Consider the following 27,216-nt stretch of genomic DNA (forward strand, 5'->3'; position numbering starts at 1 on the left):
ATCCCATGTGTTTGCCTCTTGCTGGACCCTGGATTTTTGCTTGTTTTAGAAGTTTGTACCTTTTACCTCTGCTAACCAGTAGTATAGTGATTGTGCTCCCCCTAAAACCTGGTTGAATTTCCATATTGCTAATTGGCATATTTAACTTGCTTGCAAGTCCCTAGTACATGGTACAAAGTGTACAGTGGACCTGGAAGTTCAGTGACACTAGTGGACTGCAGCACCTATTGTGCCACCCACTATAGCAGCAGTGCAAACACAGCTTCAGGCCTACCAGTGTAGTTTGACTGTAGCAGTGTAAAAGCTGCAAATTGATTCGCCAAAATGAACCCCTTTTGACAGGTCAAAATATATTTTGCATATTAAGTCAGCCCTATGTAGGTCATGTCGCCCACAAGTAGGGGGGCATGGTAATTAAAAGCAACACATGTAGAAATGTAATGCTACATGTCCTTACAGTGACTAGTATCCAAACACCACTTTTCACCTAGTGTTCTATGTCAAAAAACAGGGTCCAGATTAAAATACTATTAATCTTTCAGAAAGGAGTGGCTAGAAAAATTAAACCACCATTTTTAATATGGATATAAAAACCTATTTAATTGGTAGTTAGATTTTTAATAAGTATTAAGGATAAGTAACTTTTAGAAAGTTATCCTTTACCTGCCTGAAGTGGCAGATGGCTAATTTACATATTCCTCTATCTGCTTTCAGCCTTAAATAGTGTGAACTTGCTTCCAGGACCTAACAAGCAGACCTTAATGGACTGAACTGAAACACCCAAATATGCAGGGTGGGGGCTGAGGGCATCTATTTTGACACTGGTGTTCAATCATGCCTGACTGGTCTACTGGGTTTACATTTAAAGCTGTGGTGCACTTGAAATGTAGAGAACAGGGGGCCAAGACAATTATGTACCAACAGCTTGGTTGCTGATCAACCCTGCTCTTGTCCTACCAGATTGCTATCAGTTTTTTTGGCATATACTGGTTGATTCAAACTGGATTTTGGTGTTCGATGTGGAAAGACACTAGCATGACCACAGTAACCTTCCACATATTACCCCCGAACTCAGTCTACAAGTTTATTGTGGCTGAAGACTTAGTCATATTGAAAATGGCCAAAGTGGCCTCTGGAACTTTTACCTCACTGGTTAGGGCATGCACAGGAGTCATTCCCACCCACTAACTCATTTGACTCACTATCACCCCATTTCCCGATTACCACTGCTGGGGAAAATCCTGGAAAGTATCATTAACCAACAGTTAAGCTCTTATCTGGAGGATAATCCTATTCTGGACCCCTCGCAGTCTGGTTTCAGTCCAGGTTTTAGTACAGAAACCGCTGTTTTGGCGGTAACTAACATGCTTAGATTAACTGTCGACGCAGGAGGGTCAGTTATCTTGATCCTCCTAAATCTCTCCGCAGCTTTTGATACCATTTCACACTCTAAGCTGTCGGAGAGATTCCTGGATTGTGGGATTAATGGGACAGCCCTTAAATGGCTTCAATACTTCTTGTCCGAAAGAACCCAAACTGTCATGCTGGGACCGTACTCCTCAGGCAAAATGTTGCTTGACAGGGGAGCTCCCCAGGGCTTTTGTCCAAGTGCCACCCTTTTTAATATATACATGGCCCCGCTGGCACGAACTGTCGAGCATCTGGGTTTTGAGATCATTTCATATGCTGATGATACTCCGCTTATGTTCACCATCGGACCTAACCCAGAGCTCGACAAAATCAGTTTTGCCTCCGGAATGCTTGCCATCTTCGATTGGATGACAAGAAATTGTCTCCAGCTCAACCCGGAAAAGACGGATGTAATGTTGATGGGAAAAGCCATCAATAGTTGGTCGGATGATTGGTGGCCTGTCGAATTGGGCCAGGCCCCTACCCCTAAACACTCAGTAAAAAATCTAGGCCTAAAATTGGATCAGGCCCTGACAATGAAAGATCATGTGGCAGCGATAGTAAGCTCATGCTACTATCGTCTAAGGCTTCTCAGGAACATTTTTCCCTATCTGCCTACTTCCCAGCGCAGAACTTTAGTCCAGGCAATGGTCATTAGTCGTCTGGACTTTGGCAATTCCCTGTTGGCAGAAGTGGGACAGACGCAATTGGCCAAACTTCAAGAAATTGAGAATACGGCAGCACGATTGATCTTGAATTACCCGGCAGGATCGGCTTTGGCCCCTCTGCTGAGGGAACTGCATTGGTTAACAATAAAGAACAGATCTTTTAAGCTCTGCTGTCTTGCACATAATGCATTGAATGAAAGAGGCCCTCTCTATTTGCGTAAAAAACTACTAAAGTATTCTCCTGGCAGAAAACTTAGATCCAGCACTCTGGATCTTCTCCAGGTTCCCAGAATTCACCTTACCCGCACCGGAGGTAGAGCCTTTTCATATCTAGCGCCAAGTTATTGGAATAAGCTCCCTCTAGCCGTACGTAAAATTCCAACGCTAAGCATTTTCAGGATGCAGCTGAAAGCATTTGTTTTAATTAGGACACCTCTCTAGATACCCTCAATACATTCTCCTAGTTAGTGCCTAGATGCCCCAGGGTGAGTTGTGTGGTCTATAAAAACCACTTATAACTAATTTCAGGGTTAAATGTGGCATATTTAGGCACCCACTTCAGAACACTGCTGGACTCGAGAAAGAACAGAAGGGGATTTGTCCTGCGGTCTGTGGCCTGAAAGGAGCCCTGCAGGACTGGGCCTGCTCCCTTTTGTACCCAGGACAAAGAAATGGACTCAAAATTGTCACAAGGCTGACCTCTTGCTCAGCTACAGAAATACAAACTACAAGGGCCTTGCATGCAACTGCCTAGCTGACCTGTGGCAACTGGCCCTGGGTTGAACTCTAGTGTTGGCCTCTGCCGGACACCGCAGAAGTCCAAGTGCCTCCCCTGAGGTCCTGAGCAACTTTAGAAATGTACTCCTCTGGTGCATTGAGACTCAAGAACTACTAAATCGGACAAGGACATATCAGGTTGATATATCCAACAAGTACTCCATCGATGTCAGCTGCAAATTGCACCTAGGGCATGGTCTACCACAGCCATGGACTTTCACTGGCACTTTGAGTATAATGGTGCTCTTTTTACTCAAAACGTATGGGTTTTTTTTAGTTTTATGTAGCGTGAACTCGACCCTAAGATATCAGGTATCTGAGCACTTTACATGAGCACTAGTTTTGTTACAGAAGGACAGATTTAATTTTTATTATTATTATTTATTACTTTGTTTCGGCCAATTTGGCCATAAAAGTCACATACATACATTAAAAAAGTCAAACTGTATACATAACAGCAATTTTAAGAAAATAGTGCATAGAAAATGAATACCTTTTAAAAATCATTTCATTTCAATTTTTAAAAAAAAAAAATATTAAAAATGTAAGAGTTTTGTAAACATATACACATTCCCAACTCAGAGTACCTGTCCTTGTTTCTTACGAGTTATGTAGGCAGAGTATAGAAATTTACTTATGCTAAATACAATGTACTGGGTTGAGTTACTTTTCATGATCCTAAAGGCTATAGCGCAGGACCTGGTTCCCAAAAGATTGCACATTGGTTTTAGCCATTTCTTTCTAGCATTCATGTAGGCGCTACAAACAAAAAACATATGAGCCTCATTCTCAGAACAGACATTGGAACACATAGGGCAGCACCCCTTTTTAACATTCACTTCTCCCAATCTTTTTTGTGCCCATCTTTCGGTGTTGTAATTAAGCATAAGTATCCCATATCTGAACTTTAAGTAAAGGGTTTTTGCAATGGGAGGCTCTATCTCGTCCAGGAATGGTTCAAAACGGAACTCATTTTTAAAAGACAAAAAGAACTGGACTGCGGAGCCTACACTAATTCCATCCACTAAATTTCTATTCATGTGGGTCCAAAAGGCTCGCTTAACTATTAGTTTAGAAAAGGTGGGCAATCTGTCGGGAGCCTCCCACATAAAATATAAGCCCAGAAGTGTAAACCATTTTTTAATATGCACTAACCATTGGATAGAATTAAAAGAATCAAGAGTCATCAGTTCATGTAGACCATTTCTATATTCTATCAATTCCGGGGTAGACCAGAGCCTAACCCAGAATATTAATGGTCTTAAGATAGCTAGATGGTCTGTTCTCTTAAAGTTTAAGTCCAGTTGGAGAGGTAAAAGAGGTGTACTATTAGGGACCCTTACAGAAGCACGCATGAATTTGTTGTCCAAATTTTGAAAGCTATTCTTGGCCCATGCGCCCCATATCTCTGCTCCATATAGCACAGCAGATTGTATTTTAAATTTAAAAAGTTCTAAAACAGGGGTTACACTTTTACTCGTGCTAGTATTCATTTTACATAAGATTGGTTTAGCATTTTGGGCATACGTTATCTTGCTTTTCTCGATTTGGGCTTTCCAACTTAATTTGGAATCGAGCACAACACCCAGATAGGAGAAGTTTTCCACAATATCTAGTTTTTGGCTATTCAGGGTTAAAGACCCTCTATCTGGCATACTGGGATTTAATGACATACATTTTGTTTTGTCAGCATTTATTTCCAGGCCCTTTATCTGACAATAGCGACTAAAGGAGTTAAGGAGTGCCTGGAGGCCCTTTTTTGTTTGAGATATAAGTAATGTATCATCTGCGAAAAGCAACGCAGGCACCCTTTCACCATTGAGCTGCGGCGAATCGTTAACACAGAGATTCAAATAAGCAGGGGCATCATTAATAAACAGCGAAAACAAGGTAGGGGCCAGGACACATCCCTGGCGAACCCCGCGTTCAATGGGAATATTGCGTGTCAACTCGCCATTAGGGCCCCACCTGATGTTTGCAAAGTTATCAGCGTGCAGCTCAACTATTTGGGCTAGGAGACATCCCGGTAGACCCATTTCTCTTAGAGTTTTCCAAAGTAGACTGCGTGGGACAAGATCGAATGCAGCCCTCAGGTCAACGAAGGCAACATACAGGTGACCTTTTTTAATGTGCACATACTTCCAAATCAAACAACAAAATCGAAAAATTTGGTCAGTAGTGCTGGTCCTACTCCTAAAACCAGCTTGAAATTTGGAAATTATGTTCGAGTCTTCCAGCCAGTCGTTGATCCTGAATAGCAAGTGTTTAGCATATAATTTTTGGAGCGTGTCCATCAGACTAATGGGTCTGTAGTTAGAGGGTATCAATCTATCCCCCTTTTTAAATATTAGCACAACCTCCGCTGCACGCCAACTATCAGGAAAGTTGCAGTTTGATGATAAAGCATTAAAAAGGCGGTTCACGTATGGAGCCCAAACGTCAACGTCATGTTTGTAAAGATCCCCCGGTATTTTATCAGGACCAGGGGCTTTGGTGTTTTTAAGTTGGTTGATCGCCCGTACTGTCTCATCCAGTGTAAAATTGAGGGGTTCAATAATGGGAGATTCAAAAAGGGGGGGCACCATAAACTCCCTTTACTGTCACCATCATATTGTTTATAAAGGTTTGTAAAGTGAGTTACCCAGGTCATCTCATCCAGGAATACATCTTTCACAACTCTCCCAGCATGCCCCCCATTGGCCACCAGCCTCCAGAAGCCAACATTATCATTAATTTTTGCTGCAGCTAACATTTCGGCCCAAATTGATTCTTCCCATAGACTTTTAGATGTTTTAAGTATGCGTTTGTATTCAACCCTTGCAAGATTAACTTCTTCCTTTGCCTTGTTTTTAATGGCGAGCAATAAGTTTCTTTTAGCAATCCTACACGAGTGGTCATACCATAACTTTCCGTGATTAGCCACTCTTATACTTTGTTGTTTTTTCCTCGGCATAACTGATAAATACGTTTTTAGTTCTGAAAAGAAGTTTGTGGAGATCAACAAAATGATCAAAATGTTCAGGTAAGAAGGCATGGTCAACTGTGTGTGCAAACGTTTGCTCAAAAAGAGAGTATACCAACGCTAAGGCCTTACCATCCGCCAGAACACGTGGCCATCTTACTGCACGTCTGTTGTTATTTATATGAACGTCCTCACACGTGCTTATAGTTGATATTGTGGTAGTATCACTAACCAAGTTCATATTGATGTAAAGTTCCAAAGGATAGTGATCACTTTCCCCCCTGTTTACTACTTTCAGATCGATCAAAAAATGCCAGAGGCTGAGAGAAACAAGTACAAAATCTAGATTGCTTTTAGCTTTACAGAAAGTTGGTTGTTTTTGCAAGTCCGATGGGAGACGGCCATTTCCTGCTCTAAGGCCGTAGTCTGCAGTGAGTCTTAATATTTGGCTGGCCAATGTGGAATATTTAACAGATTTTGAGGTACCAAGCTGGGGAATATTATAAGCTTGGTCCTCATCTTCAAACACGTCAGAAATGCCCGGAACAGGTTCGTAATTACAATTTAAGTCTCCTCCCAAGATAACTGGGATGTCTCCAACTACATTTTTCAAGAGGAGATCCAGGGCTTCAAGTGTTGGTGAGACCTTGGAGTGGCCAATCGGTCTGTTATAGACATTAATAATATAGCATTCATTTCCAAGGGGTGGAGTAACCCTTAGGGCCAAAATATCTGGAGAGCCAGTGTCAACATCAACCTGCAAGGCCAAGGTGATTTTTAGCCAAATTAGTAGGCCCCCCGATGGTCTTCCTCGATCGGACTGTACTGCCTCAATACCATAAGTTTTGAATCCTACCCGATGTGGAACTTCTGTCGCCCAAGTCTCTTGTAGCAGACAAATATCACAGATGTCAATATAGTCTGCCCAGTCAGGGTCTATTAAGTTCTTACAAACACCTGCGATGTTCCAAGATAGAATAAGTAAACGAGGTGATAGACTGAGTATCCTGGGAAGGATTGACTACACACTGTTTAGATAAAATGCCTAGCTGAGGATTTAGCATGTCTTTCTCTACATCCCTGACTCTTTCTTTCACTACGGTATTATGTCCCCCAGCCGGACCATCCTTAGCTTTACTATAGCATTCATTTCCAGCTTTATAAGATAATTCCATTTTCTGGGGATTTGAAATGGTCCTATGCATCCTAACCTTAATGGTCTGATCTTCATTATGCAAATGTAGGACATTTTTTAGCTTGGTATTACCTTTGTCCATGCTACAGAAGATGTCATATAAATTAGAGATACAGTCAGGCATAGTGGCAAGTCAATCGACAGCGTCAAGGCAACTGAATCTATTGAAGGTGGTAATGCCAGACCACATATTATAATCACCCTGTCTAGCCAAATTGGGAGCACTGCCATAATAATGGTTGACATGGTTCCACTTGGGGACATGGTGAATGGGTCTAGGTGAAGGGTAAAAAAATGATAGGGGTCTAGCTTCGATGGAAGGATTCACACCATATGATTTCCAATTGCATATTAGTTCAGCACTTCGGGGATCTTCGAAGGATATGACAATACAGTCACCCGTGGTTGATTTGGCCGTTGGCCCTACCCATGGTACCCTCCTAACCATAAGGATCTTACTCTTCATCTGGTTAGGAATGGGTTTATATTTGTCTAGCCAAAAAATCACTTTATTTTTTAAAGAATGGAAATTTTCTTCATATTGGCTATCCAATTCTGGTACCCCTGTGAGGACGACTACAAATGGACTAGCGTCAGGGGGCAGGTCTATATACCCTCCTCTAAAGTTACTATACATATGGCTAGACTGGTGGTTTGACCTATGAGTGGTATTTTTAGAAGATTTGTCTGGCAGGGATTGATTACTTACACAAGTAATATGGGAAGATGCAGGCGGATTAGATCCAGATTTATTTGGGACTAATACGCTCTGATTGGAGGAATAGGTAGAGGGAGCAATTGGTAATTGAGAAGTCTTACTGTGTACCTGCTTTTTCTGTAAAAATATACTGGTTGCATTTACAGCAGTAGAAGTTGAGGGAATTGAATTGGGTTTGTCTTTAATACTACTAATTGGTTGTTTGACATTAGAATTCCCTGCTATCCCCTCCTTTTTTTGCTGCAAAATCGATGAGTATGTGTTTATTGTTAAGACCGGGGCGGGAACTGGAGTTTGTTGGATGGCTCTAGGCACGTCAGTACAGGTAAGGCTTAAACTTGACAAGGTGATAACACTTTTCTCAACTTCAAGTAGTTGGTTCTCAATGTCAGTAAGCCTGACTTCTAGTGGTTTGAGTAGTCTCTTTAGAGTCTCCCACACTATTTTTAAAAATTCTTCTCTTCCACCATCTTGATCTGCCATATCAGACGAGACTCTTTGCCCCTCACTAGCTGAATGATCAGACGTGCTGATAGAGATTTGTTCGTCTATGATAGCATTAGTATTTCCTACAAATGCTGGAGCTACATCATGTACAATGTCGGTTGTTACAATAGGCAAACTTGATGTTCCCCCCGTGATATTGTGGCTAAGGGCTACTTTTGCTTTTTTCCTAGCGAAAGCGGTTAGGTGTTTGCGTTTTATTTTGTGCTGTGATGCAGCCTTGGCAGATGACTTGCCTTTATTAGAGTCTCTCAGCTGGTAGCTGACAGGGCTCCTCATTTGCGATATCCTCAGCACTCTCCTTTGGAAGATTCAGCAGTGATATGCTTCCAGTTTCGGCTCTAACAGAAGGCCCAGGAGGTTCCCGATAAATAAGAGGAGTTGTTTCATCTGACGTTGAGTGGACCTCAGCCGAGATTATAATTGGTTTTGTGCCAATAATGCGTTCGGGCGTTTTGGAGGTTGCAATGCTACCTAGAGAAGATTTTTTTCCAAGTGCAAATTCAGATGAAAGCCTCCTAGCACTCTCAAGTTCTATTGAGACTTTGTGCTAAAGTTTAGTTATTTCATTGTCAATTGAGAGGTTAGTCCTGGTGATAAAATCGTCTAGGGTGCCTGTAGCCTTTTTGGAAATCTTAGTAGCCTTACTCCTTGTTTCACGCGAGAACATTGTGTGAGAGGGATTTTTCAATTATATGTAAGTAGTGTAGTAAGGCCAGCTAGTATAACACAAAAATTAAGAACCAAGAGGAATGGCCCGGTCCGGTCTTACACGGTCTCTAACGGCCTAAAACGGCCCTGTCTTTGCCCGTCTTCGCCCGTGCTGCGTCCCGCGCTGCGGGAGTAGGATGATGTTATGAAGCCTCAGGAGGGCGGGGGGCGGGCCAGCAGGGAGAGCGGACCGGAAGCTCTCCGTCGGTCTAGCAGGGGCTTCTGGTAGTTGAAGTCCCCGCACGCTCGCAGCCCCGCTGCAGCCACGCGCCTGATGCCGCTCCTCCTCCCCAATGCCTCAGTACTCCTCACAAGCGCCAGGTGTGTTCCCCTCCTCAGCACAGGCGAAGGGGCACCCGCGAAGCGGGTGCGCCGAGAGGTGGAAGTGCGCCGAGTTGGAGACGGGTAAGCTGCTGTAACGTACTGGCTCTGTTGGTAATCCTCCGTTTAGCGTCCAATAAGTTATATAAGATTTAATTTGTTAGGCACTGGGAGATCAAGTGATTTACCCATAATCACAGGATGTTGAGCGTCCCTGCTGAGACTCGAACCCGGTTCCCCTGCTTCGAGGTAGACTGCTCTAGCCGCAAGGTTACAGCCTCTCCTCCGGTTTCCACTTACTGGGTTTGTATCACTTTGGTGTCAGTTTTTTAAATTTTACGAATTTGTTGCTTACATGTAGGCTTATGAAATGCTTCCACCTTACAATGTACCCTCATCCACACTACTCCTCCCTTTGGTACATCAATTCTGTTCTTCAGGGCATCACAGCCTGCACCCCAAACCAGACTTCCCTCAAACAATTCTACCAGACTAAAAGTTATCTTGTGCCCGATTCCCACTAAACCCACATCAGACAAAGGCTTGTCTATTTTTCAATGATCTTTCACTCTGGAAAGAGTTGCATTTAAATCCCAAAGAACCAAAACGTTCCTCTTTTTTACCCTTACTTCCTCAAACCCTCGCAACAAAGTGTTGCCAGCGGCCTTAGAAGCGGATCCAAGAGAGCTAGTATGTGTTTTGTATTCTACCAATCAGATACTTCAGAAAATGCCACAAAGGGAGCAGCACCCTAATATAGCCAACTGGGTGCGTAAAGTCTACTTTCCGAAATGGACCGACGTTTTACCTTTGTAGCTCAATCCACTGGTGGAGACAGGGCTTTAAGGATTCTCTTCCTGGCTGAACTATAATGATATCTTGAGGGCTGCTCACTGGTTCAACTTTTCCACCTTCCTTTCCTTCTACTTCAAACCAACTGAACATGCAGCAAACTGTATTGATGGTGCTTAAAACACAAACCTAAAATAACATTTTTGATACTTACCTTTCGACAAGGAAATCATGATTTCATGAAAGAAAGGAGGTAGATTTATATGTCCACACTGTCCCAACTCTTCAGATGTCATCTAACTGATAGTATGTTATTATTGCACTTTATACGCCATGGTTACCACACCATACTAACATAGAACTTTACTTTAAGTTCACCTAACTTTTTTTCCAGTTTAATAGCTCAACGTTCTATGCATGCTTCCCTTTGTGCTTTGGTCGCCTCATCTGCCCGATCCAGATATGCATTTACCCTTTACCTCCCAGTGAGAAAGATAGAAGTTTTGTTCTTCGCTCTCCTGTTCACTATGCTTCAGGACTCCATATCGTGCAATCCAAAGAGGAGACTGCTTGACCTGCGTATTTGAATGCTCACTGTTGAGTGAAACACTGGTTAAGAGGTCATTATCACCAGCCACTCCAGCGAAAGATGCAAAGAAAAATGAGAGGTCCGAAATGAACGGCCTGCGTTTCAAGAGGCCGAACAAGAATCTGCAGGTTTATAGTAAACATTTAAGAACGGATTTCTAGCAATGCTATGTGAAAACAAGAACAATGTACTGCTTAAACGTTGAAAGCTAAACAGCAATTTATAATTCCATGAAGCCAATTTTGTAAATGTATTCTCATTTACAATTAGTACAAACTTTAAAGTTAACACAACTTTCCATTCTACGCTGGACTTAAATCAAGGATAGGCAGAATAAGTATAAAAATAGAACTTTATTTTCAAATAAATCTGCTCACATTAAGTTTACAATTAATGGCAGTGATAAATTATCAAAACATGCATTTCAACTAATTTGCAGTTATCCGTTTGCTTATGTGAAGTGCTTACAAAATACATTTCGTTTAATAATTTAAAACATGATCATATTTAAAGTGCTAAATAACTTGAGGTACTAGACTATTCTGAGCAAGCACACCAACCAGAAGTAGGTTTTTCAGTGACCTGAATGTTAAGTTTAAAACTAGAAAATTCATAGTACAAACAGCTTGCTATTCTATTAGCTAGAATCATTTATATGCACATTAATTCCATGAGACTCCCAAAACGATCTTATTACTCTAACATTCATGACTGCTTTTGGTTTAGAGTCAGTGCTAGTTAAGTTTTTTTAATTTATTTTTTATAAACCGTGAGTTTATTGTAGAAAGCCCTTAATTTCTGTAAAGGCTTATCAAGTACAGTAGTTCCATCGGATTACTCTTCTGGCGTCATTGATCGCTTTCAAATCTTTGGTAAACAATCTTTCCTTTTTCACAACTCTTGCGATCTATAGGCGATTACACACTTCCCTACTGTAAAACCAGAACGTATTCAAGCATGCAACGTCAAATATGAAATGTAATTTACACAAGCACCAGACTGTGGCAGGAGTTGGTCCGAGTTCCATAATCATGCAGGTGACTGAAATATTAGAACCACTATCCACAATGGATTTAGAGTTTACAGATTCCCATTAGCTCGAGTGTGCCAAATTGGTGATAAAAGCAGCTGTACAATGGATAGTGTTCAATAGCAGCACTTCACCAATAAAGGTGGGCCAGTGGTGCTTAGGCTTTGAAAAGAATCCAACAGGCACTCCAGTTTATGCAAAAATCACTTAAATGTATGGCAAAGCCCTAGGAGAGGCATTTATGAAGAATGTGGCAGAGGACAGTTCAAAACTAATTTCAGCTGATGACACCCAGAACATTTACATTACATTTTAGGCTACTTGCAGATTTGAACTGGGCGTTTCCTATGATGCACAGGCTTTATTCTGTATCAAAATTACCAATTTATTTTTGTATTTTCTATTCCTCGTCACTCTTCATTCCCTTTCACTTCACCTCCACGTTTGCTTTTTTCATTCATTTTTTCATACAGCTGAGATTCATACTCCACGATCTCTTGAGCTTGCTGAACTCGCTGTTCTATATACTGCTGATCTCCAGCCTCAGCACCATCACCATCACCTTCCTCTGCAGCATAGGTATACATGAGGTCATGATCAGAAATACCAAATATCTCCAAGCTATGAAGAAAGGCAATATGATCATCCAGTTCTGGATCAGACTTCCTTTCAGCAGAATGCATGTCCTGCAGTTGAATCTGTGTTGCAGAAGTTGCAGTGTCATCCAAGATAAAAAGCGCCTTCAGCTCTTGTTTACTAAAGTATCTGAAAGGATTCTTAGTGTCACCAGTGGTTTGCCTTATTAATGAATCTTTGAATACCTGTCTTCTATAGATCTTCTCTTCCACAGTGGCACAAGTAATCAACCTGTATACAACTACATTTTCAGTCTGGCCAATTCGGTAAGCTCGATCCACAGCTTGAGCATCAGTGGCAGGATTCCAACTAGGATCGAAGATGATAACTCTGTCTGCTGCAGTCAGAGTAATACCAACACCACCAACTTGAGTTGTTAATAAAAATACTGAGTAATCTTTATTATTCTGAAAAGTGGCGATTCTCCGCTCCCTTTCAGTAATACTGGTTATTGTTCCATCAATACGAATGATCATAAAACCCTTGTTAGTCAAGATTCGATCTATAATGTCCAACATAACTCTTGATTGGGAGAAAACAAGAGTTTGATGTCCTTCATCTTGAAGCCTTTGCAAAAGTCCTACAAGAAATGCCAGTTTACCAGATTCTTCAATTAGGGTCTCATCAGAAACGTGATCAATTCTGGTAGGTTCTGGTTCACCAGGAACCTGAATGCCATATTGTTCATCATCGGGTCCTTCGAGTCCGAGTTGGGTGCAAGCACGGGCAGGTAGTAACCTGGGATGATCACAAAGTTTCTTTATGACAGTCAGTGCAGCTAAAGGTGATCTTGTGGTCATCAATAGTTCCTTAATCTCATCCAAGTCAAGAAAGTTTCTGTAGATCTCTTCTTGCGCCTGTGCCAAGTGTACCCAAATAATAAAGTCATTTTTTCTTGAAAGAGATGGCATCTCATTAATTCCTGGTGCAGATGTTCCACTGCTCGACAAGCGATTCTTTTCAATTTCATCCTTTGTCCTTCTGAGAAAGTATGGGGTGATGAGCTCTGTAAGACTTTCTGCCATCTTAAAACCCAGTGCCATTTCACCTGCTGTAGCATCCTTTTCCCTTGCTCTAGTTATAGGGTTTTCATACTCCATTTTGAATGTCTTCAATGTCCCAAGCAATGTTCCTTGACAAGCAAAGTCAAACATTGCCCACATCTCTTGGAGATTATTTTGGACTGGAGTCCCTGTGAGGAGAATACAATTATTTGAATGGATATTGCGTGCGCATTTAGTAGTCTTCGCTGAGGGAGTCTTAATTTTGTGAGCTTCATCAAGTATAAAGTAGTCCCACACAAAGTCATCGCCATCATAGCTAGAAAGTTGCTCCCAGTTATTAATGAGCATTTGGTAAGTTGTAATAAGGATGCCACCCTTCCTTTGTGTTTTTTCCAAACACTTGGTTCGTTCAGACTTACTTGCACCATGAAACTGATTTACTCTCATTCCAGGAGTCCATTTTGCAAACTCTCTCAACCAGTTGCCAATTAGAGTTGTTGGCATTATCAAAAGTACAGTTCTAATCAACAGGGCATCAAACATTCCTGAAAGAAATGCAATGATCTGAACAGTCTTTCCTAAGCCCATATCATCTGCCAGCAGTCCACCTTTCTTCTTATCACGATATAAGCTGTATAGAAAGGCAACACCTTCTTTCTGATGCTCAAAAAGTTCATTGTATATGTCATTGTGTAGCATCAGTCCACTATTTAAAACCTCCACAAAATCCTTTCCATGGTGTTCAGATCCAAGCTTCACCTTCGAAAGAGCTGCTTCTAGCTTGTCAATTCGGCTTTCCAGCTTGTCACTATATTGAATTTCATTTGCCATACTTAAAAGTTCTATTGACTTTTCCAGATTACCCAACTTGGACTCTTCTTTTGCCTGGTTTAAGTAGCTGTAAAAAAATAAAAAAAATTAAAACTGGTAAGTAAAAGGTTAAACCTTTACAACCTTACCACCCTCCCCACTAGCTGCTTTTTACCATTTCATATAGTAACATCTGATCAATTATGCATTTAAGTATTGAGTTTTGAAAACCAAACCCCAGCTGGCCCTCCAGTTTACGCAGGACTATTTTCATTAATCGAGTCAAGACCAAAGGGTGATCATTAATGCTGTGGAACACAATGCAACAATAATTGGGTACTTGAGAGCAAACACCTAGATCAGTTCAGTAACATTTTACGTTACCTACACCAACACTTTGGTAACACGCACTCAATCCGGGGAAAAAAAATGAATGACGTAATGGATATTAATTAGCTTGGAGTGGGTCCTACTGCAGGGGACTCAAATTGAGCCAAAGAAAATACTGGGGTGGGAACAATCTCAGTTGAGATAACCCGAGACTGCATTTTCAACACAGAATTATTCACTATGTATTCTAGTCAACTAAGGAGGGCAGGTATGACACAGGAGCAAGAACGAGTCTAGCTAGTTACTGTTAAATATGACAGTTTACCAAGTAAAAGGTTTAGGCCATAGAGTGCAAACTCTTCCATAGGGTGTTTGCCAGCCTAGAAGGCACCACAGATTTTCAGAGAAGAGAATCGCCAATAAAAGTAAGCACTGCATGGTTTAGTAGAAAACCTACCAGTCTATTCACCTTTGCAAGGACTCACCAACAATATTTTCTCTAATTATGAATATCAACTCTACCAAGCGGTCAAGTACCACAGATAGCCTCATCTTTTATCAAAAAGGCATCAACCATTTATTCTAAACTATGCATTTATACAGCCTTTTAAATAGTGACTTTTGTTAAATGATTGTTCTAAATTAAATTTAAAAAAATTGAAATATCAAACACTTTAGTTTAAAATGTGTGGAAAACTAGCATTTAGAGGAAGTTCCATTTAATCCCTTTGCCTAAACGGGAAGTCTGAGTACCAGATTTGGCAAGCCAATTTTAAATCTCAGGATTAGTGTTGGCTGTTAATTTCCAGAGGACGTCCAAAATGAATTGACAGTCAGGATCACCACCAAGAAATATATTTGCATATAAATACTCTGAACGAGAATAGCACGTGGATATGCTCATCTGTCGAGAATCAGCCATCAAATGTTGAACATTTTTCAACTCTGTAATTGAACATGACAGTCAAGAGCAGGTCTATAACAAAACTTGTCAAGGGAAAGATCCATAGAAAATATTGGGGGTAGGATTAATCTCATGGCTGATGAGAGAACGAACATGTCCTCTTAATAGGTTAAGTCTCTTTTGTAAGCCCAGCCTATAAAAACGGTCATGTGAAGTTTTATATTATTCTACAGCAAGAAGGGAAAACCACCAGCTTCTAATGACCAGTAAAATGTTTTCCTGGGAGGGACATTTTCCTGCATTTAGTCCCTCTAGCTCAACTGGAGTTTAATGGATTACATTCGAGGTATGTAGCTTACATTCCCTTGCTACGGACTTAAGAAACAACTGGGTTCTCCAAGTGTAGAGTAATTAATGCTGCAAACTAATTCGCTGCATATCATGATGTTAAGGCCCAATCCTTCACATTCTGCAAAGGAAACAGCCAAATGGTTCTCTTTACCAAATTTTCAATCAGCAATACACCAGCACTGTTATGGAAGTTGCGTGTGGATGAAAACAAAAGCACGGTGAAAAGTGAGAAATTAACAGAAATCAATCATTTGTAAAGCGCACTACATACCCACGAGGGTCTCAGGGCACGGGGGCGCGCTACTGATTGAACAGCCAGGTCTTGAGTATCCTCCTGAAGGTCAGCAGGTCTTGGGTCTGTCGTAAGCTCAGTGGGAGGGTGTTCCATGTCTTGGCGGCGAGGTGGGAGAAGGATCTCCCGCTGGTGGTTGTTCTTCGGATGCGCGGGACGGTGGAGAGTGAGGTCGGCGGAGCATACCTGGCGGTTGGGGATGTAGAAGGAGAGCAGTCTGTTGAGGTAGGCTGGGCCGGTCGTGGAGTGCTGTGTGCGTGGATGAGGAGCTTGAAGGATAGCCTCTTGTTGATGGGGCGCCAGTGCAGGTTTCTCAAGTGGGGGTGATGTGGCCATGTCGTGGTACGTCGAGGATCAGTCGCGCAGAGTAGTTTTGGATGCATTGTAGTCTGTTTGATGAGCTTGGTCAGGGCTCCCGCGTAGAGGGCGTTTCTGTGGTCGAGTCTGCTGCTGACGAGGGCCTGGGTGAACATCTTTCTTGTATCGGTCGGGATCCATCTGTAGATCTTGCGGAGTGTGTTCAAGCAGTAGGAGGAGACGGCGTTGACTTGCTTGGTCATTGAGAGCGTTGAGTCAAGGATGATTCCCAGGTTGCGTACGTGGTCGGTGGGTGTCGGGGCTGCCCCCAGTGCCGTCGGCCACCAGGAGTCGTCCCAGGCGGAGGGGTTGGAGCAGAGGATGAGGACCTCAGTCTTGTCCGAGTTCAGCTTCAGGCAGCTGATCTTCATCCAGTCGGCGACGGCTTTCATTGCTTCATGGAGGTTGACTTTGGCGGTGATGGGGTCCTTGGTGAGGGAGAGGATCAGTTGAGTGTCGTCTGTGTAAGAGATTATGTTGAGGTAGTGCTGTCGGGCGAAGCTATTTTACTCATTTATCTTAGGAACAGGGAATCACTTGACGGCTGGCTGAAAACTCCACTAGGGTTAAGAAAACGGAGCACAAGAGCCCATGTGGAGCAAGGTGAAGCGACACTGGCAGCTAAACTGCGTGTAAGCTCATCTCTTGCACATTCGGTTTAATTGAGCACCGTTAACTGCTGCAATACTGTTCAATATTGTGCCTGCTGCTTACACTGAAACTCCAGGAACCAATCAGGAGTAAGGGGATGGAGCCTGTAAGAGCAGGCAGCCCGTCTGCTCTGGATCCCATGGCATTTTTCCCCCCAATCAGAAGTATAGGATCATCTCTTTTGGAATAATACCCCAAGTAAGTACTCCTCATGCAATCGACTGGCGTTTAAGGGACGGGGTTTTTCCAGTCCATTTGCCCCTTTTTGTGTCAGATGAGTTCTCAGCTGTTAGCCCACATTAAACAGACCAAAGCAGGCTGACCCCTTTTCTAAGATTCATGATTAGGCCTTTAACTGGACCTGTATTCTGCTGAATACATGATTTGTAATTAAGCACAAATATGAACGTGGACTATCTAGATACCCATTTTAAGGTCGAGCCTAGTGGCCAAGTGCGCATGCGCTGCTCGTTCTGCAAGGCATGCAGCAGTCTAGTATGCTGTGGAAGCCTCACCTTCTCTCCACCCATATTTTTGATTGGCTGGTGTCATGGTCATTGGTAAATGCTGGCTTCCGATTGTTAGTCCCTCCTTGTTACCGCCCTGTCGCCATTTGTTACCTCCCATGAGGACTAGAACTTTTACGTGTGACGTTACATGGTCTCCTTCATAAGTTGGTAAGCACAATCTCTTTTTTTTAAACTTTTTTTTTTTTTTTATTTGCAGCGTGGTCCGCTTCAATCTTAGCGGCCTCACTTGTTTAATTAGCCGCACGGGCCGAAAGGGAGCGTTTCTACTCAATAATCGAATTTGAGAGTTTGAGCTATTGACATTGCAAATAATAATGCTTTTTATTTCTGTTTTTAAAAGGCAGTGTCATTTACAAGGCCAATAGCTTAAACCTGCGTAAATGCGAGACCTATTGCATTGCAAATGCTGGTTTAGATATAGCCTTCCTTACAGAGACCTGAGCAGACAAGGCTTGGGATCCAGATTTAGCAGCTGCAGTTCAAGCAGGCTACATTATTTTAGAATCGACCGTGCCATGAGTTGGGGAGGGGGGCGCCGGCGTCTTAGCAGTGGTTTATTGGGAGCACCTGGAGATTTTAAGTGAGCCCACCAAACAAATAGATTGTGAAGCTCCTACGTTTAAATGCAAGTTAACTAATAATCACACTTTAAATGGATGTCTGATCTGCAGGCTGCCTGGTCCAAGAACTAGTATTCCACTATCTATAAAGAATTTCATGGAGTACTGTATGCATAGGCTGTCCGGATTTAGGTTTCAACCTATTTTAACTGCTAAAACCCCACCGGAGGGGGAATTGGCCGACCAGTGTAAACAAACACTGAAAAAAACCTGCACAACAAACTAAATGCCATTCAAAGAAAGGAAAAGGAGAGTGAAAGTCATTTTTATTTCTTTCTGAAGGGGCCAATACAATGTAACTTTGTTATATAAGGAAGCAGTAAGAAAGACTGGGCTAACAATATTCTACTCGAGTGTTGTTTAGGGATGTCACTAAAATATGGTTTCTTATTCCTTTTTTTGTGGTCTTGTTTTAGGTGTGGTTTATTTTATAAACTGTAGAGAAAAAGGAAATATCAAAATCCTATTTGATTTTTTTGGCTACGTTTGAGTCTCACGGATATAAAAAAAATGTAGGTTTCATAAGAATCTTTCCCAATACATACCATCACATTTACACAGAGAATTGGTAAAAAACCATGGATACATCAGCCCCCTTTTCTAGTGAGTCAGTGTTGATAGTATGTGAATTGCCAAACACCCCAGGCTTTAAAGATTCAATGCAAGGTATAGTGACAGGTATATGTAAAAAGAGTTCAGTCGCAAAGTATCTGGGATACTGGTGAAAACAGGACACCAGACTTTTGGAAAAAGTGGAATGCAGTGTCACTTGGAATGCTGCTGTAAAAAGTTCTTACCAAGTTCAACAAAGATTGGTGTGACATGGTTTGTATTTGCATTGGTTCAGCTATGTATATGAACAAGTTGTGTGATGACCTGTCAAAATCGATATCTGAGCGAAGGTGCTTCCCTGTAAGAGATCCTTGCCACACTTGTTAGATGGTATGCTGAATGCATCTTTACAATCTTACAACTTAATGAAGAATGCTACTGACTTTAGTCCATTCCGGCGCACTGTTTTGTTATGCGCTGAACAAAATTGCAAATATTCCTCATTTTGTGTGGCATCAAAGAAACAGTCATTCCAACTGTGTCACTTAGCTGGTGGTTCAGTCCTAGAGGCCATGAATGTTATATTATCCATGTGGCAACCGTTTACAGAACTTTTGCTGAGCGATGATGCCAAATACAAGAAATGTGGTGATCTTTGCTCACATATTGATAGGGATTTGAAAAAAGTACACTTTACTGAATTCTTAGATTTTTACAGGAGAGCATTACTGCTGTAGTGGACACTAAAGAAAACTAGAATCTGAAAATGCCCTTGACTACCAAGTGTTCATCATAATTGGTGTAGATGTGAAACATCTTATTGAGAGTAGGCTGCGCAACATTTTGTGACTTAGGCAGTGCAACATTGTCCACGTTAGAGTGCTTGTCACTTGGTCAGCAAAGAAATGTTGAGATGCAATTCAGGAACATTTATTTTACAATGTATGAAAAATGGCTTGCAATGATGTATAGTAATGTCCAATCGCCAACCATGGCATTTGAAGTCAATGAAGCCTCACTGTGATACTTTGCACAAGTTATAGATCCCTTCCATAAAGAGAAATTATCTCCGGAGTTTCAAAAGTGCTCCCTCAGTTTTGCCCGCTTCACTAACTCGGAGGGCATATGAACCCAGTTCAACACATGTTGCAGAACCTGTCGCAGAGAATCACAATCTTCAGGTACACCAATAATTACATGGAAACCTATGTCAGTGGCCAGCATTAGCAAATTGCGTACTGGCTATTTTGGCATTGCCTGCCTAAAGTGCCAATGTTGGGAGGATTTTCACAGATAAAACTTTACATGGGAAGGAAAGAGCGGGCATGCATGACCAAAGACTCACTGAAGTACTGTATGGTGTACTGCTAGAAGTATGATTTGTAAAAGTGTATTTGGACCTCATATATACGGTACGTACGCTTTCTATATACCATGCACTATCCGTGCAGAAAGCAAGCAATAATAAAAGCAAAATGTTCCATAAACACCGGAACACTGTTTCTGTTCTTAATGGTGCAAAAATGTGTAATCACTGATCAGCACTGTTTTCTTAAAGGTATTGAAATCACTTAAACACTGAAAAAACGCCACCGGAATTTACCAAAAATAGAAACTGAAAACAGGAAAGCCTATGTATGCAGTACCCAAACACCGATTTAGGTGATTTCAATTTTCACTTAGAGGATTCTACCGATAATGAAACTGATCAACTCCTTGATAACATGAGCGGATTTAATTTCATTCAGCTAGTCAAAACTCCCATACACACTGCATTTTTACAATCAATCCACATTTGCAATTGGAACCAGTACATCCAATCATTTAGCCAGATCACAAGACTATCAGTTTAAATCTCAGTTGCAAATCCAATAGCAAATAAAACCATGCAAGCTATAAAATACCAGGCCTGGAACAAAAACAAAACAAAATTGACAAATATTTAACTGCTACTTCACACTTAAACAGAAGATTCTAATGCAGCCACACAACTATTTTGATTGGCTTAACAGCAGTCACTAAACTGGCTCCTCTTAAAATCGGCCCATGGTTTCTCTTAAACACAGGGCCTTTAAAACTCAAATGCTGCAGACCAGAGAAAAAGTGGAGAGAACACTCCGAAGAGTCTCTTCCGCCAGCGATGCCTCTGGTTGGTGTTGAGGCCTCCTTCCTCAGTCCAATCCTTCTGCCAATCTTTTTTGCCCTTTTTAGGGCTCGCCTACGCAGCGCACATGCGTTGCATAGGAGGGCCTTTAGCCGTCGCTCTGCTCATTTTCAAGCACACTTGTGCTTGAGGCGGCATCCACCTTGGGGGAGCGAGCAGGGGCACGCCACAAGCACGAGTGCAGTGCTTGAAAAAGAGCAGACTGCTCTCCCAAGCGCGCGCGTGCCTCTTCTCAGCCAGGCCACTCACTCGGCCTTCTCAGTCTTTTTTGCTTGCGCTTGTTTGTTTTGGTCGCATTACTCTAGGCGAACCATTGCTCTTCTCTAGCTTCATTTCCATCACTGTCTTTTCACTTTCTCCATTCCTCCCTACGATCGAACATCTCACCCTATTCATTTCCATTTTACTCACTGCTTTCATTTAAATTCTCTCAATTTGCTCTCTTCCATCTTCCCGCCTTTATAATACTTTCTCTTCCTTTGCATCTTTCTGCCATCTCTCACATTCCCTCTTTCGAATTTCGCCCCCAACCCTCTTCCCGTATTTCCACTTTTCTTTCCTTTTTTCTCCTCCCTCCGATTTCCCCCTCTCCAATCCCTGTATGTCTTCCCTCTTTCCCTTCCTCCCTATCTCCTTTCAACCACCCTCATGTCTACTTCCCTCTGTAACCTCTTTGATTTCTGCAGCTTTCCCTATTTCCCTAACCCCCACACCCGTCCCTCCCCGTGTACTATTTCCCTTTAACTATTACTGCCTCCCTAACCCTCTTCCCCTACTGCCACTTCAATCTTCTTTCTTCCCCACTACCACATCTTCCCCTTCACATTTCACTCTACACTTTCTCACCCCTCGCTCCCACCTACCCCCGACCCATCTTTTTCATCCCTCAAACTTCACCCCTTTCTCCCTGGCCCTACATTTTGTACTTTCGCTCCTCACGCACTATGCCTCTTGCGCGCGCCTCCCTCCCGCCTGTCTGGGTATGGAACGATGACGCCACTTGTCTGGTGGATTCCCCTTTGAAACTAGAGCCAGGAATATGGGCCACACTTACCACATCTCCTTTTAACAGAGGATAAAACACAGCCGCTGTCAGGGAGGGGTCGCCCCTTACCTTGCCAATCACTTTGAACAGTTTAAGGGGGCAGATGAGAGCACTGAGTAAGTAAACAAAAGTCGCTAAAATTGGGCCTTGAAAAGGTGGTTTTGCATTAAAGAAAGGTACGTGTTGGACCTAAAAAAGTATGCGTTGGATCTAGGAAGGTAGGTGTTTTCTGGTCAATGTCCAGACCCTGGCAAGACGATATAGAACAAGCATTTACAATGCAATATATGTCTCGCAGTTACGCAAGTTTGAGCTATTGGCATTGTAAATGGCTATGCCTTTTATTTTGGTATTTGTTTTTAAAACAAATAAAAGGACATTGTCATTTACAATGGCAATAGCTTAAACACCCGTAAATGCAAGATCTTTTGCATTGCAAATGCTGGGTTCATTTTTTTTGCCTCCTGCCTTGGTTCTGCTTTGCTTTTTTGCATCTTAACTTTTCTTTTTGCTCCTTTCACCGTTCCCTTTCCCTCCTTTTTTCCTTTCCTCCAACGTCTGCCACTCCCTCGTGTTCCCACTCCCCAGCTCCACTCCCTCCCCTCAACCCCTACTGAATGAAAGCCACGCTGCGGGCACGCCAAAGGCAAGCCTGTCTGCACCAGTCTGTGAGCAGACCAGTGCCAGGAACCCGCCTTGGGACCACCCCAACCACAGCTCTATGGGGCGCCCTCATCTTGAGACCCCCCCCCATGCACCTTTCACCAACATAATCACCTCACAAGCAATCCCCTCCACCGACTACACCTTGCTGGGAGACCTCAACTTCCACCTTAACCGCCAAGACCCCAGCTCCTCCTCCCTCCTGGACAACTTTCTCAACATTGTAACCAAACATATCACACCAGTACCCACGCACTCAGGACACATCCTTGACCCCATCTTCACAGCGAGAAACTCTTGATCAACACCATTGCCCCCTCAAGAAAACCACCAACAAACGCCAAGAGAGCTAGCTGGTTCTCCACCGAACTCCGAGAATCCAGACGAACCTACAGACGCCTCAAAAAGATCTGGAGAAACGCCAAAACCGTAGCCCACGACAACTTCAAACCAGCACCACCGTCCACCACCAGCTCATCACAAACACAAGGAAGAAAGCACTCCAGGACAGAATCTCCACCCACGCACACACACACAGCAAGGAACCTTTCAGCATCAAAAAGTTCACCAACCCAACAGTGAGACTACATATCCCCCCCTCCCAGGACCTCTACAACAACCTCAGCTCATACTGCCACCACAAAAACCAAGATAATCTACGACAACTTTGATGAGAAAAACCATCACGCGGAACCCACACCTCCCGCTCCCACCACCACGCAGCCAACATTGGACAGCTGGACCATGCTCCCCACCGAAGACACCCTTAAGACAATGAATTAAATCTACGTTGGGGCCCCAACAGACCCTTGCCCCCTCACATCTACCGCAGAACCGCCGACATAATCACCCCTGAGCTTTGCTGAACCATCAACCACTCCCTCAAGAACGCCTCCTTCCCCAATGACTGGAAACACGCCGAGATCAACCCTCTCCTGAAGAAACCCTTGGTGGACCCCACCGAACTCAAAAACTTCACACCCATCTCTACTCCCGTTTCCGGCAAGTCATTGAAAAAGTAGTCATCCAGCTTGCCTCCTTCACTGAAGAAAACTACATCCTCGAGACCTCCCAATCCGGCAACAGGAAAAACCACAGCACCGAAACTGCCCTCCTGGCCGCAACAGACATCCACTCCCACAGAGGGGAGATTGTGGCCCTCATACTCCTGAACCTTTCCGCAGCCTTCGACAGTCTCACTGCACCCTAGTAAGCAGCCTCCACGAAGCAGGGTTCCGGGACAAGACCCTCAACTGGATCCGCTCAGTCCTCTACGGCAGAATGCAGCAGGTCAGACTCCCACCCTTCCTCTCAGATCCCACACCGATCACGTGCGGTGTTTCCAAGGATCCTCCATCAGCCCCACCCTGTTCAACATCTACATGTCCCGCTCACGCTCACCCCCATTATCAGATCCCACGGACTCAACGTTGTATCCTAAGCAGATACCAAACATCCTCAACCCATCCAATGAACCCAACGTATCCAAACATAACCTTCAAGAAGGAATGGAAGCAGTCGCCAAGTGGATGAATAGCAGCTGCCTACAACTAAACACAGGCAATACCGAAGTACTCGTCATTGGCCCACACCCAAACGCCTGGTGGCCCCCCCGGACCTCGGGAACCCGCCCACCCCCACAGACCACGCACGCAACCTCTGAATCATCCTCAACTCCAAGCTCAAGATGGACTGCCAAATCAACGCAGTCTCATCCTCCGGTTTCCACACCCTCCGACTCCTACAAAAGACCTTCAAAAGGATACCTCTCGAACACAGAAAGACAGTCAACTCATCAGCAGCAGACTACTATGGCAACGCTCTACCCAGCAACAGGAACCTCAGCCGTAAAGTGTAGAATTTTCAGAACGCCTCCGCCAGACTAGTCCTCAATCTACCACGCTACTGCCACATCACCCAACACCTGCGTACACTACAATGGCTCCCCATCAACAAGAGAATCACATTCAAGCTTCTCACCAACAAAGCCCTCCACAACACAGGACCCGCATACTTTAACCACTGCCTCAAATTCCACACCCCCCCAAAGATCCCCTCCGCCCAGCCCACCTCTCCCTTGCTACGGTGCCTCGTGCCAAGAAGACCAGAACAGGATGACGTTCCTGCTTCGCAGACAAGGCATGGGAAACCGTCGCGTTCCACCTCAGACAAACGCCAACACTTTCCAAGTTCACGAAGGACCTCAAGACCTGGCTCTTCGATGGATCTCCTTGAACATCCTGGCCCTGCGCTTACCCCCCCCCCCACCCTCAAGCACCTTGAGACCCACCCGGGTGATTAGCTGCGCTTTACAAACCCATGATTGAATGAACACTATAGCCCAGCTGAAACAGAAATGCAAACAACTTACCCAAGAGTATAACTACCCAATTACACTTGAGAAAACTACCCATCTTACTGAGAAAATCAATTTAGCAAATAATTCAGCCATAGAGCTTTAAAGTTGATAGGATTTTCATGCCCCAACTTTATTAATGCCCACTCAATCTTTTTCTAATCGACTAGCCAGTTTTTTTTCTAAATAAATAAAGTTGAGGTAGTCTATGGTGAATTGGATTCCCACGGGCTGCAACACTAATTTCAGACACCAGGAATACGACATTGCCCCTCCCCATTCCCGTGGGTCCCTCACAGGACAACGTTGAGTCCAACCCTCTTCAATGTGTATTTAGTTCCCTTAGCCAGGATGATCGGCTCTTTAAGCTTTACTACTGTTTGCAATGCTTTATTAGCTTTTATGAGCAAAGTCGCCCATTGGATGAGACATAATTGCTTCAAGTTGAACTCTGATAAAACAGATGTCCTACTCTTTGGGAAGGTTTATCTCTGGAACACCTCTTCGCAACTTTCGGGCCCCCATCCTTTGCCCATCCCAAAAGTAAAGCACTCAGAAGTGATCTGACATAAATCGCACATTTTGGGATCAGATCAATAAGTTGGCTTCCACCTGTTTCTATTTCTTACACACGTTGAAAAAAGTTTACTATGCGACCTGCAGAAAGATGATCATGGCCCTGGTGAGAAGTTTGCCTTGTATATGCTGTCCACTAATTAAAGTGGGCACCTTGCACCAGTCCAAACGACCCTTATGGGGATTAGGTCAAAGATAACCTTTATAGAAAGCGATCCTAGTGGTAGCTATGGAGAGCAGCCTTCAGGCTAAGTCGTGAAGGAATGTAAAGCAGCTTGTTTTACCAGATCAGAACCTCCTGAATAATCAAATGAAGGGAGAACCACACAAGTGTTATATAAAATATATGTATTTATTACTTAACACTATTAATCTCTATACGAGATTAGTGCAACAAACACACAATACTTAAGCAACAGAACGACAGTAAATAGCACAATACACAGCAGGCTCCAGGGAGAGACCGAACAATATATTAAAGAATGGTATAACGACTTCAATAGACACAGGGCCTAGCGCACATAGAATCGATAGGACCCGACGGAACCACCCACAGGAGTGACACAGGAAGCCCATGGAGGACAGGTGCAGTGTGAGAACGCGAGCTCCGTACAACCCTATGTGAAAGTTGCGGTTGGAAAATTACAGTTTAAGGACACTTCGGAGAGGACTTTAAGCAAACCCTTTGGAACATAGAAGGTTCTAAGGCCAGCACCATTGCGAGTACCGAGGTACCCGTGTTACCTATCCCAGAGGAGAAGGGTGCATAGGGGTCAAATGGTGTCAGAAACCGTCGATTTCAATTGCGTGATTACGAGTAAGTACTGCTGCCGGGAAGATGAAGTGTCCGGTGGAATCCCAACCTGGATCAGAGGTGAGAAGAACCTGAAAGTAGACTGAGGGGACAGGGTCTGGGTCACTTCAGGGTGACCAGGGGCTTGATAGACGAATGCCCACCGATGTCGGTGCTTCAGGTTTGAAGATAGGATGCTGGACTCTGCTGCCACTGGGACCAGGAGATGGCAACGACAACCAAAGTCCGGAGGTGAACTGTCCCACGAAGGATGTAGAGTGCTGAAGGGTCAGTGTCCGGATTGAACACCAACAAGCATTGGCCAAGGCAACCCACGCGGGCAAAGGAAACCGGTTACGGTGTGGACCAGCAAGGTCCAGGAGACTCTCCAAGCTATGGGGAGTCAGGGCACATCTAGAACAACCAGGGAAGCCCAAGGAAAATCAAATTGACCCTCGCCAGGACCCTCAGGCCAACGGACTAGGAATCACAAAGGGACCCCGAGCAAAATAAAGCACCAGCCCACAGAGAGTGGAGTGGAGACCGGAGATCTTCGGTGGAAATATTGCTCGAGTCGGAACTATATGTAGTCCAAAGCACAGCCTCAGGGATCGTCCAAAAGCATATGCTGCTGCAAAAGTACACGGTGCACAGGGGTTCGGGTTGCACGGTCCCCACGAGGGATACTGGCCTCAGGATTGCTGAAAGCAGATCGACCTCAGGGACGCTTGGGAACCCACCTCCTGTGTTGCAAACATGTTCGGAGTCTTCAGGAGCTCTGGAGATGCACACCTGTCAGATGAGTTTAGGTGCCTGCTGCTGCAGGTGAGTAAATACTTAACTCCAAGGGAGATTCTTCTGTCGTCAAGCGAAGTGTAGACCTTTGAAGTACTTTGTTTCTGCTT

At 43.6% G+C, this 27,216-nt stretch overlaps 1 protein-coding gene across 1 annotated transcript in view; it reads right to left on the reverse strand.

The window, feature by feature from the left end:
• Positions 1-10,981: 10,981 nt before the first annotated feature.
• LOC146789169 (DNA excision repair protein ERCC-6-like) overlaps positions 10,982-27,216 on the reverse strand; it is a 63,739-nt gene continuing 47,504 nt past the window's right edge. Inside the window, exon 2 of the mRNA XM_085630763.1 lies at positions 10,982-14,215. Within this exon, the coding sequence (XP_085486889.1) occupies positions 12,088-14,215 (2,128 nt within the window). The 3' untranslated portion in view covers positions 10,982-12,087. The remainder of the gene's footprint in view (positions 14,216-27,216) is intronic.

Source organism: Triturus cristatus, chromosome 10, assembly GCF_964204655.1.
Source record: "Triturus cristatus chromosome 10, aTriCri1.1, whole genome shotgun sequence".
Lineage (NCBI taxonomy): Eukaryota > Metazoa > Chordata > Amphibia > Caudata > Salamandridae > Triturus > Triturus cristatus.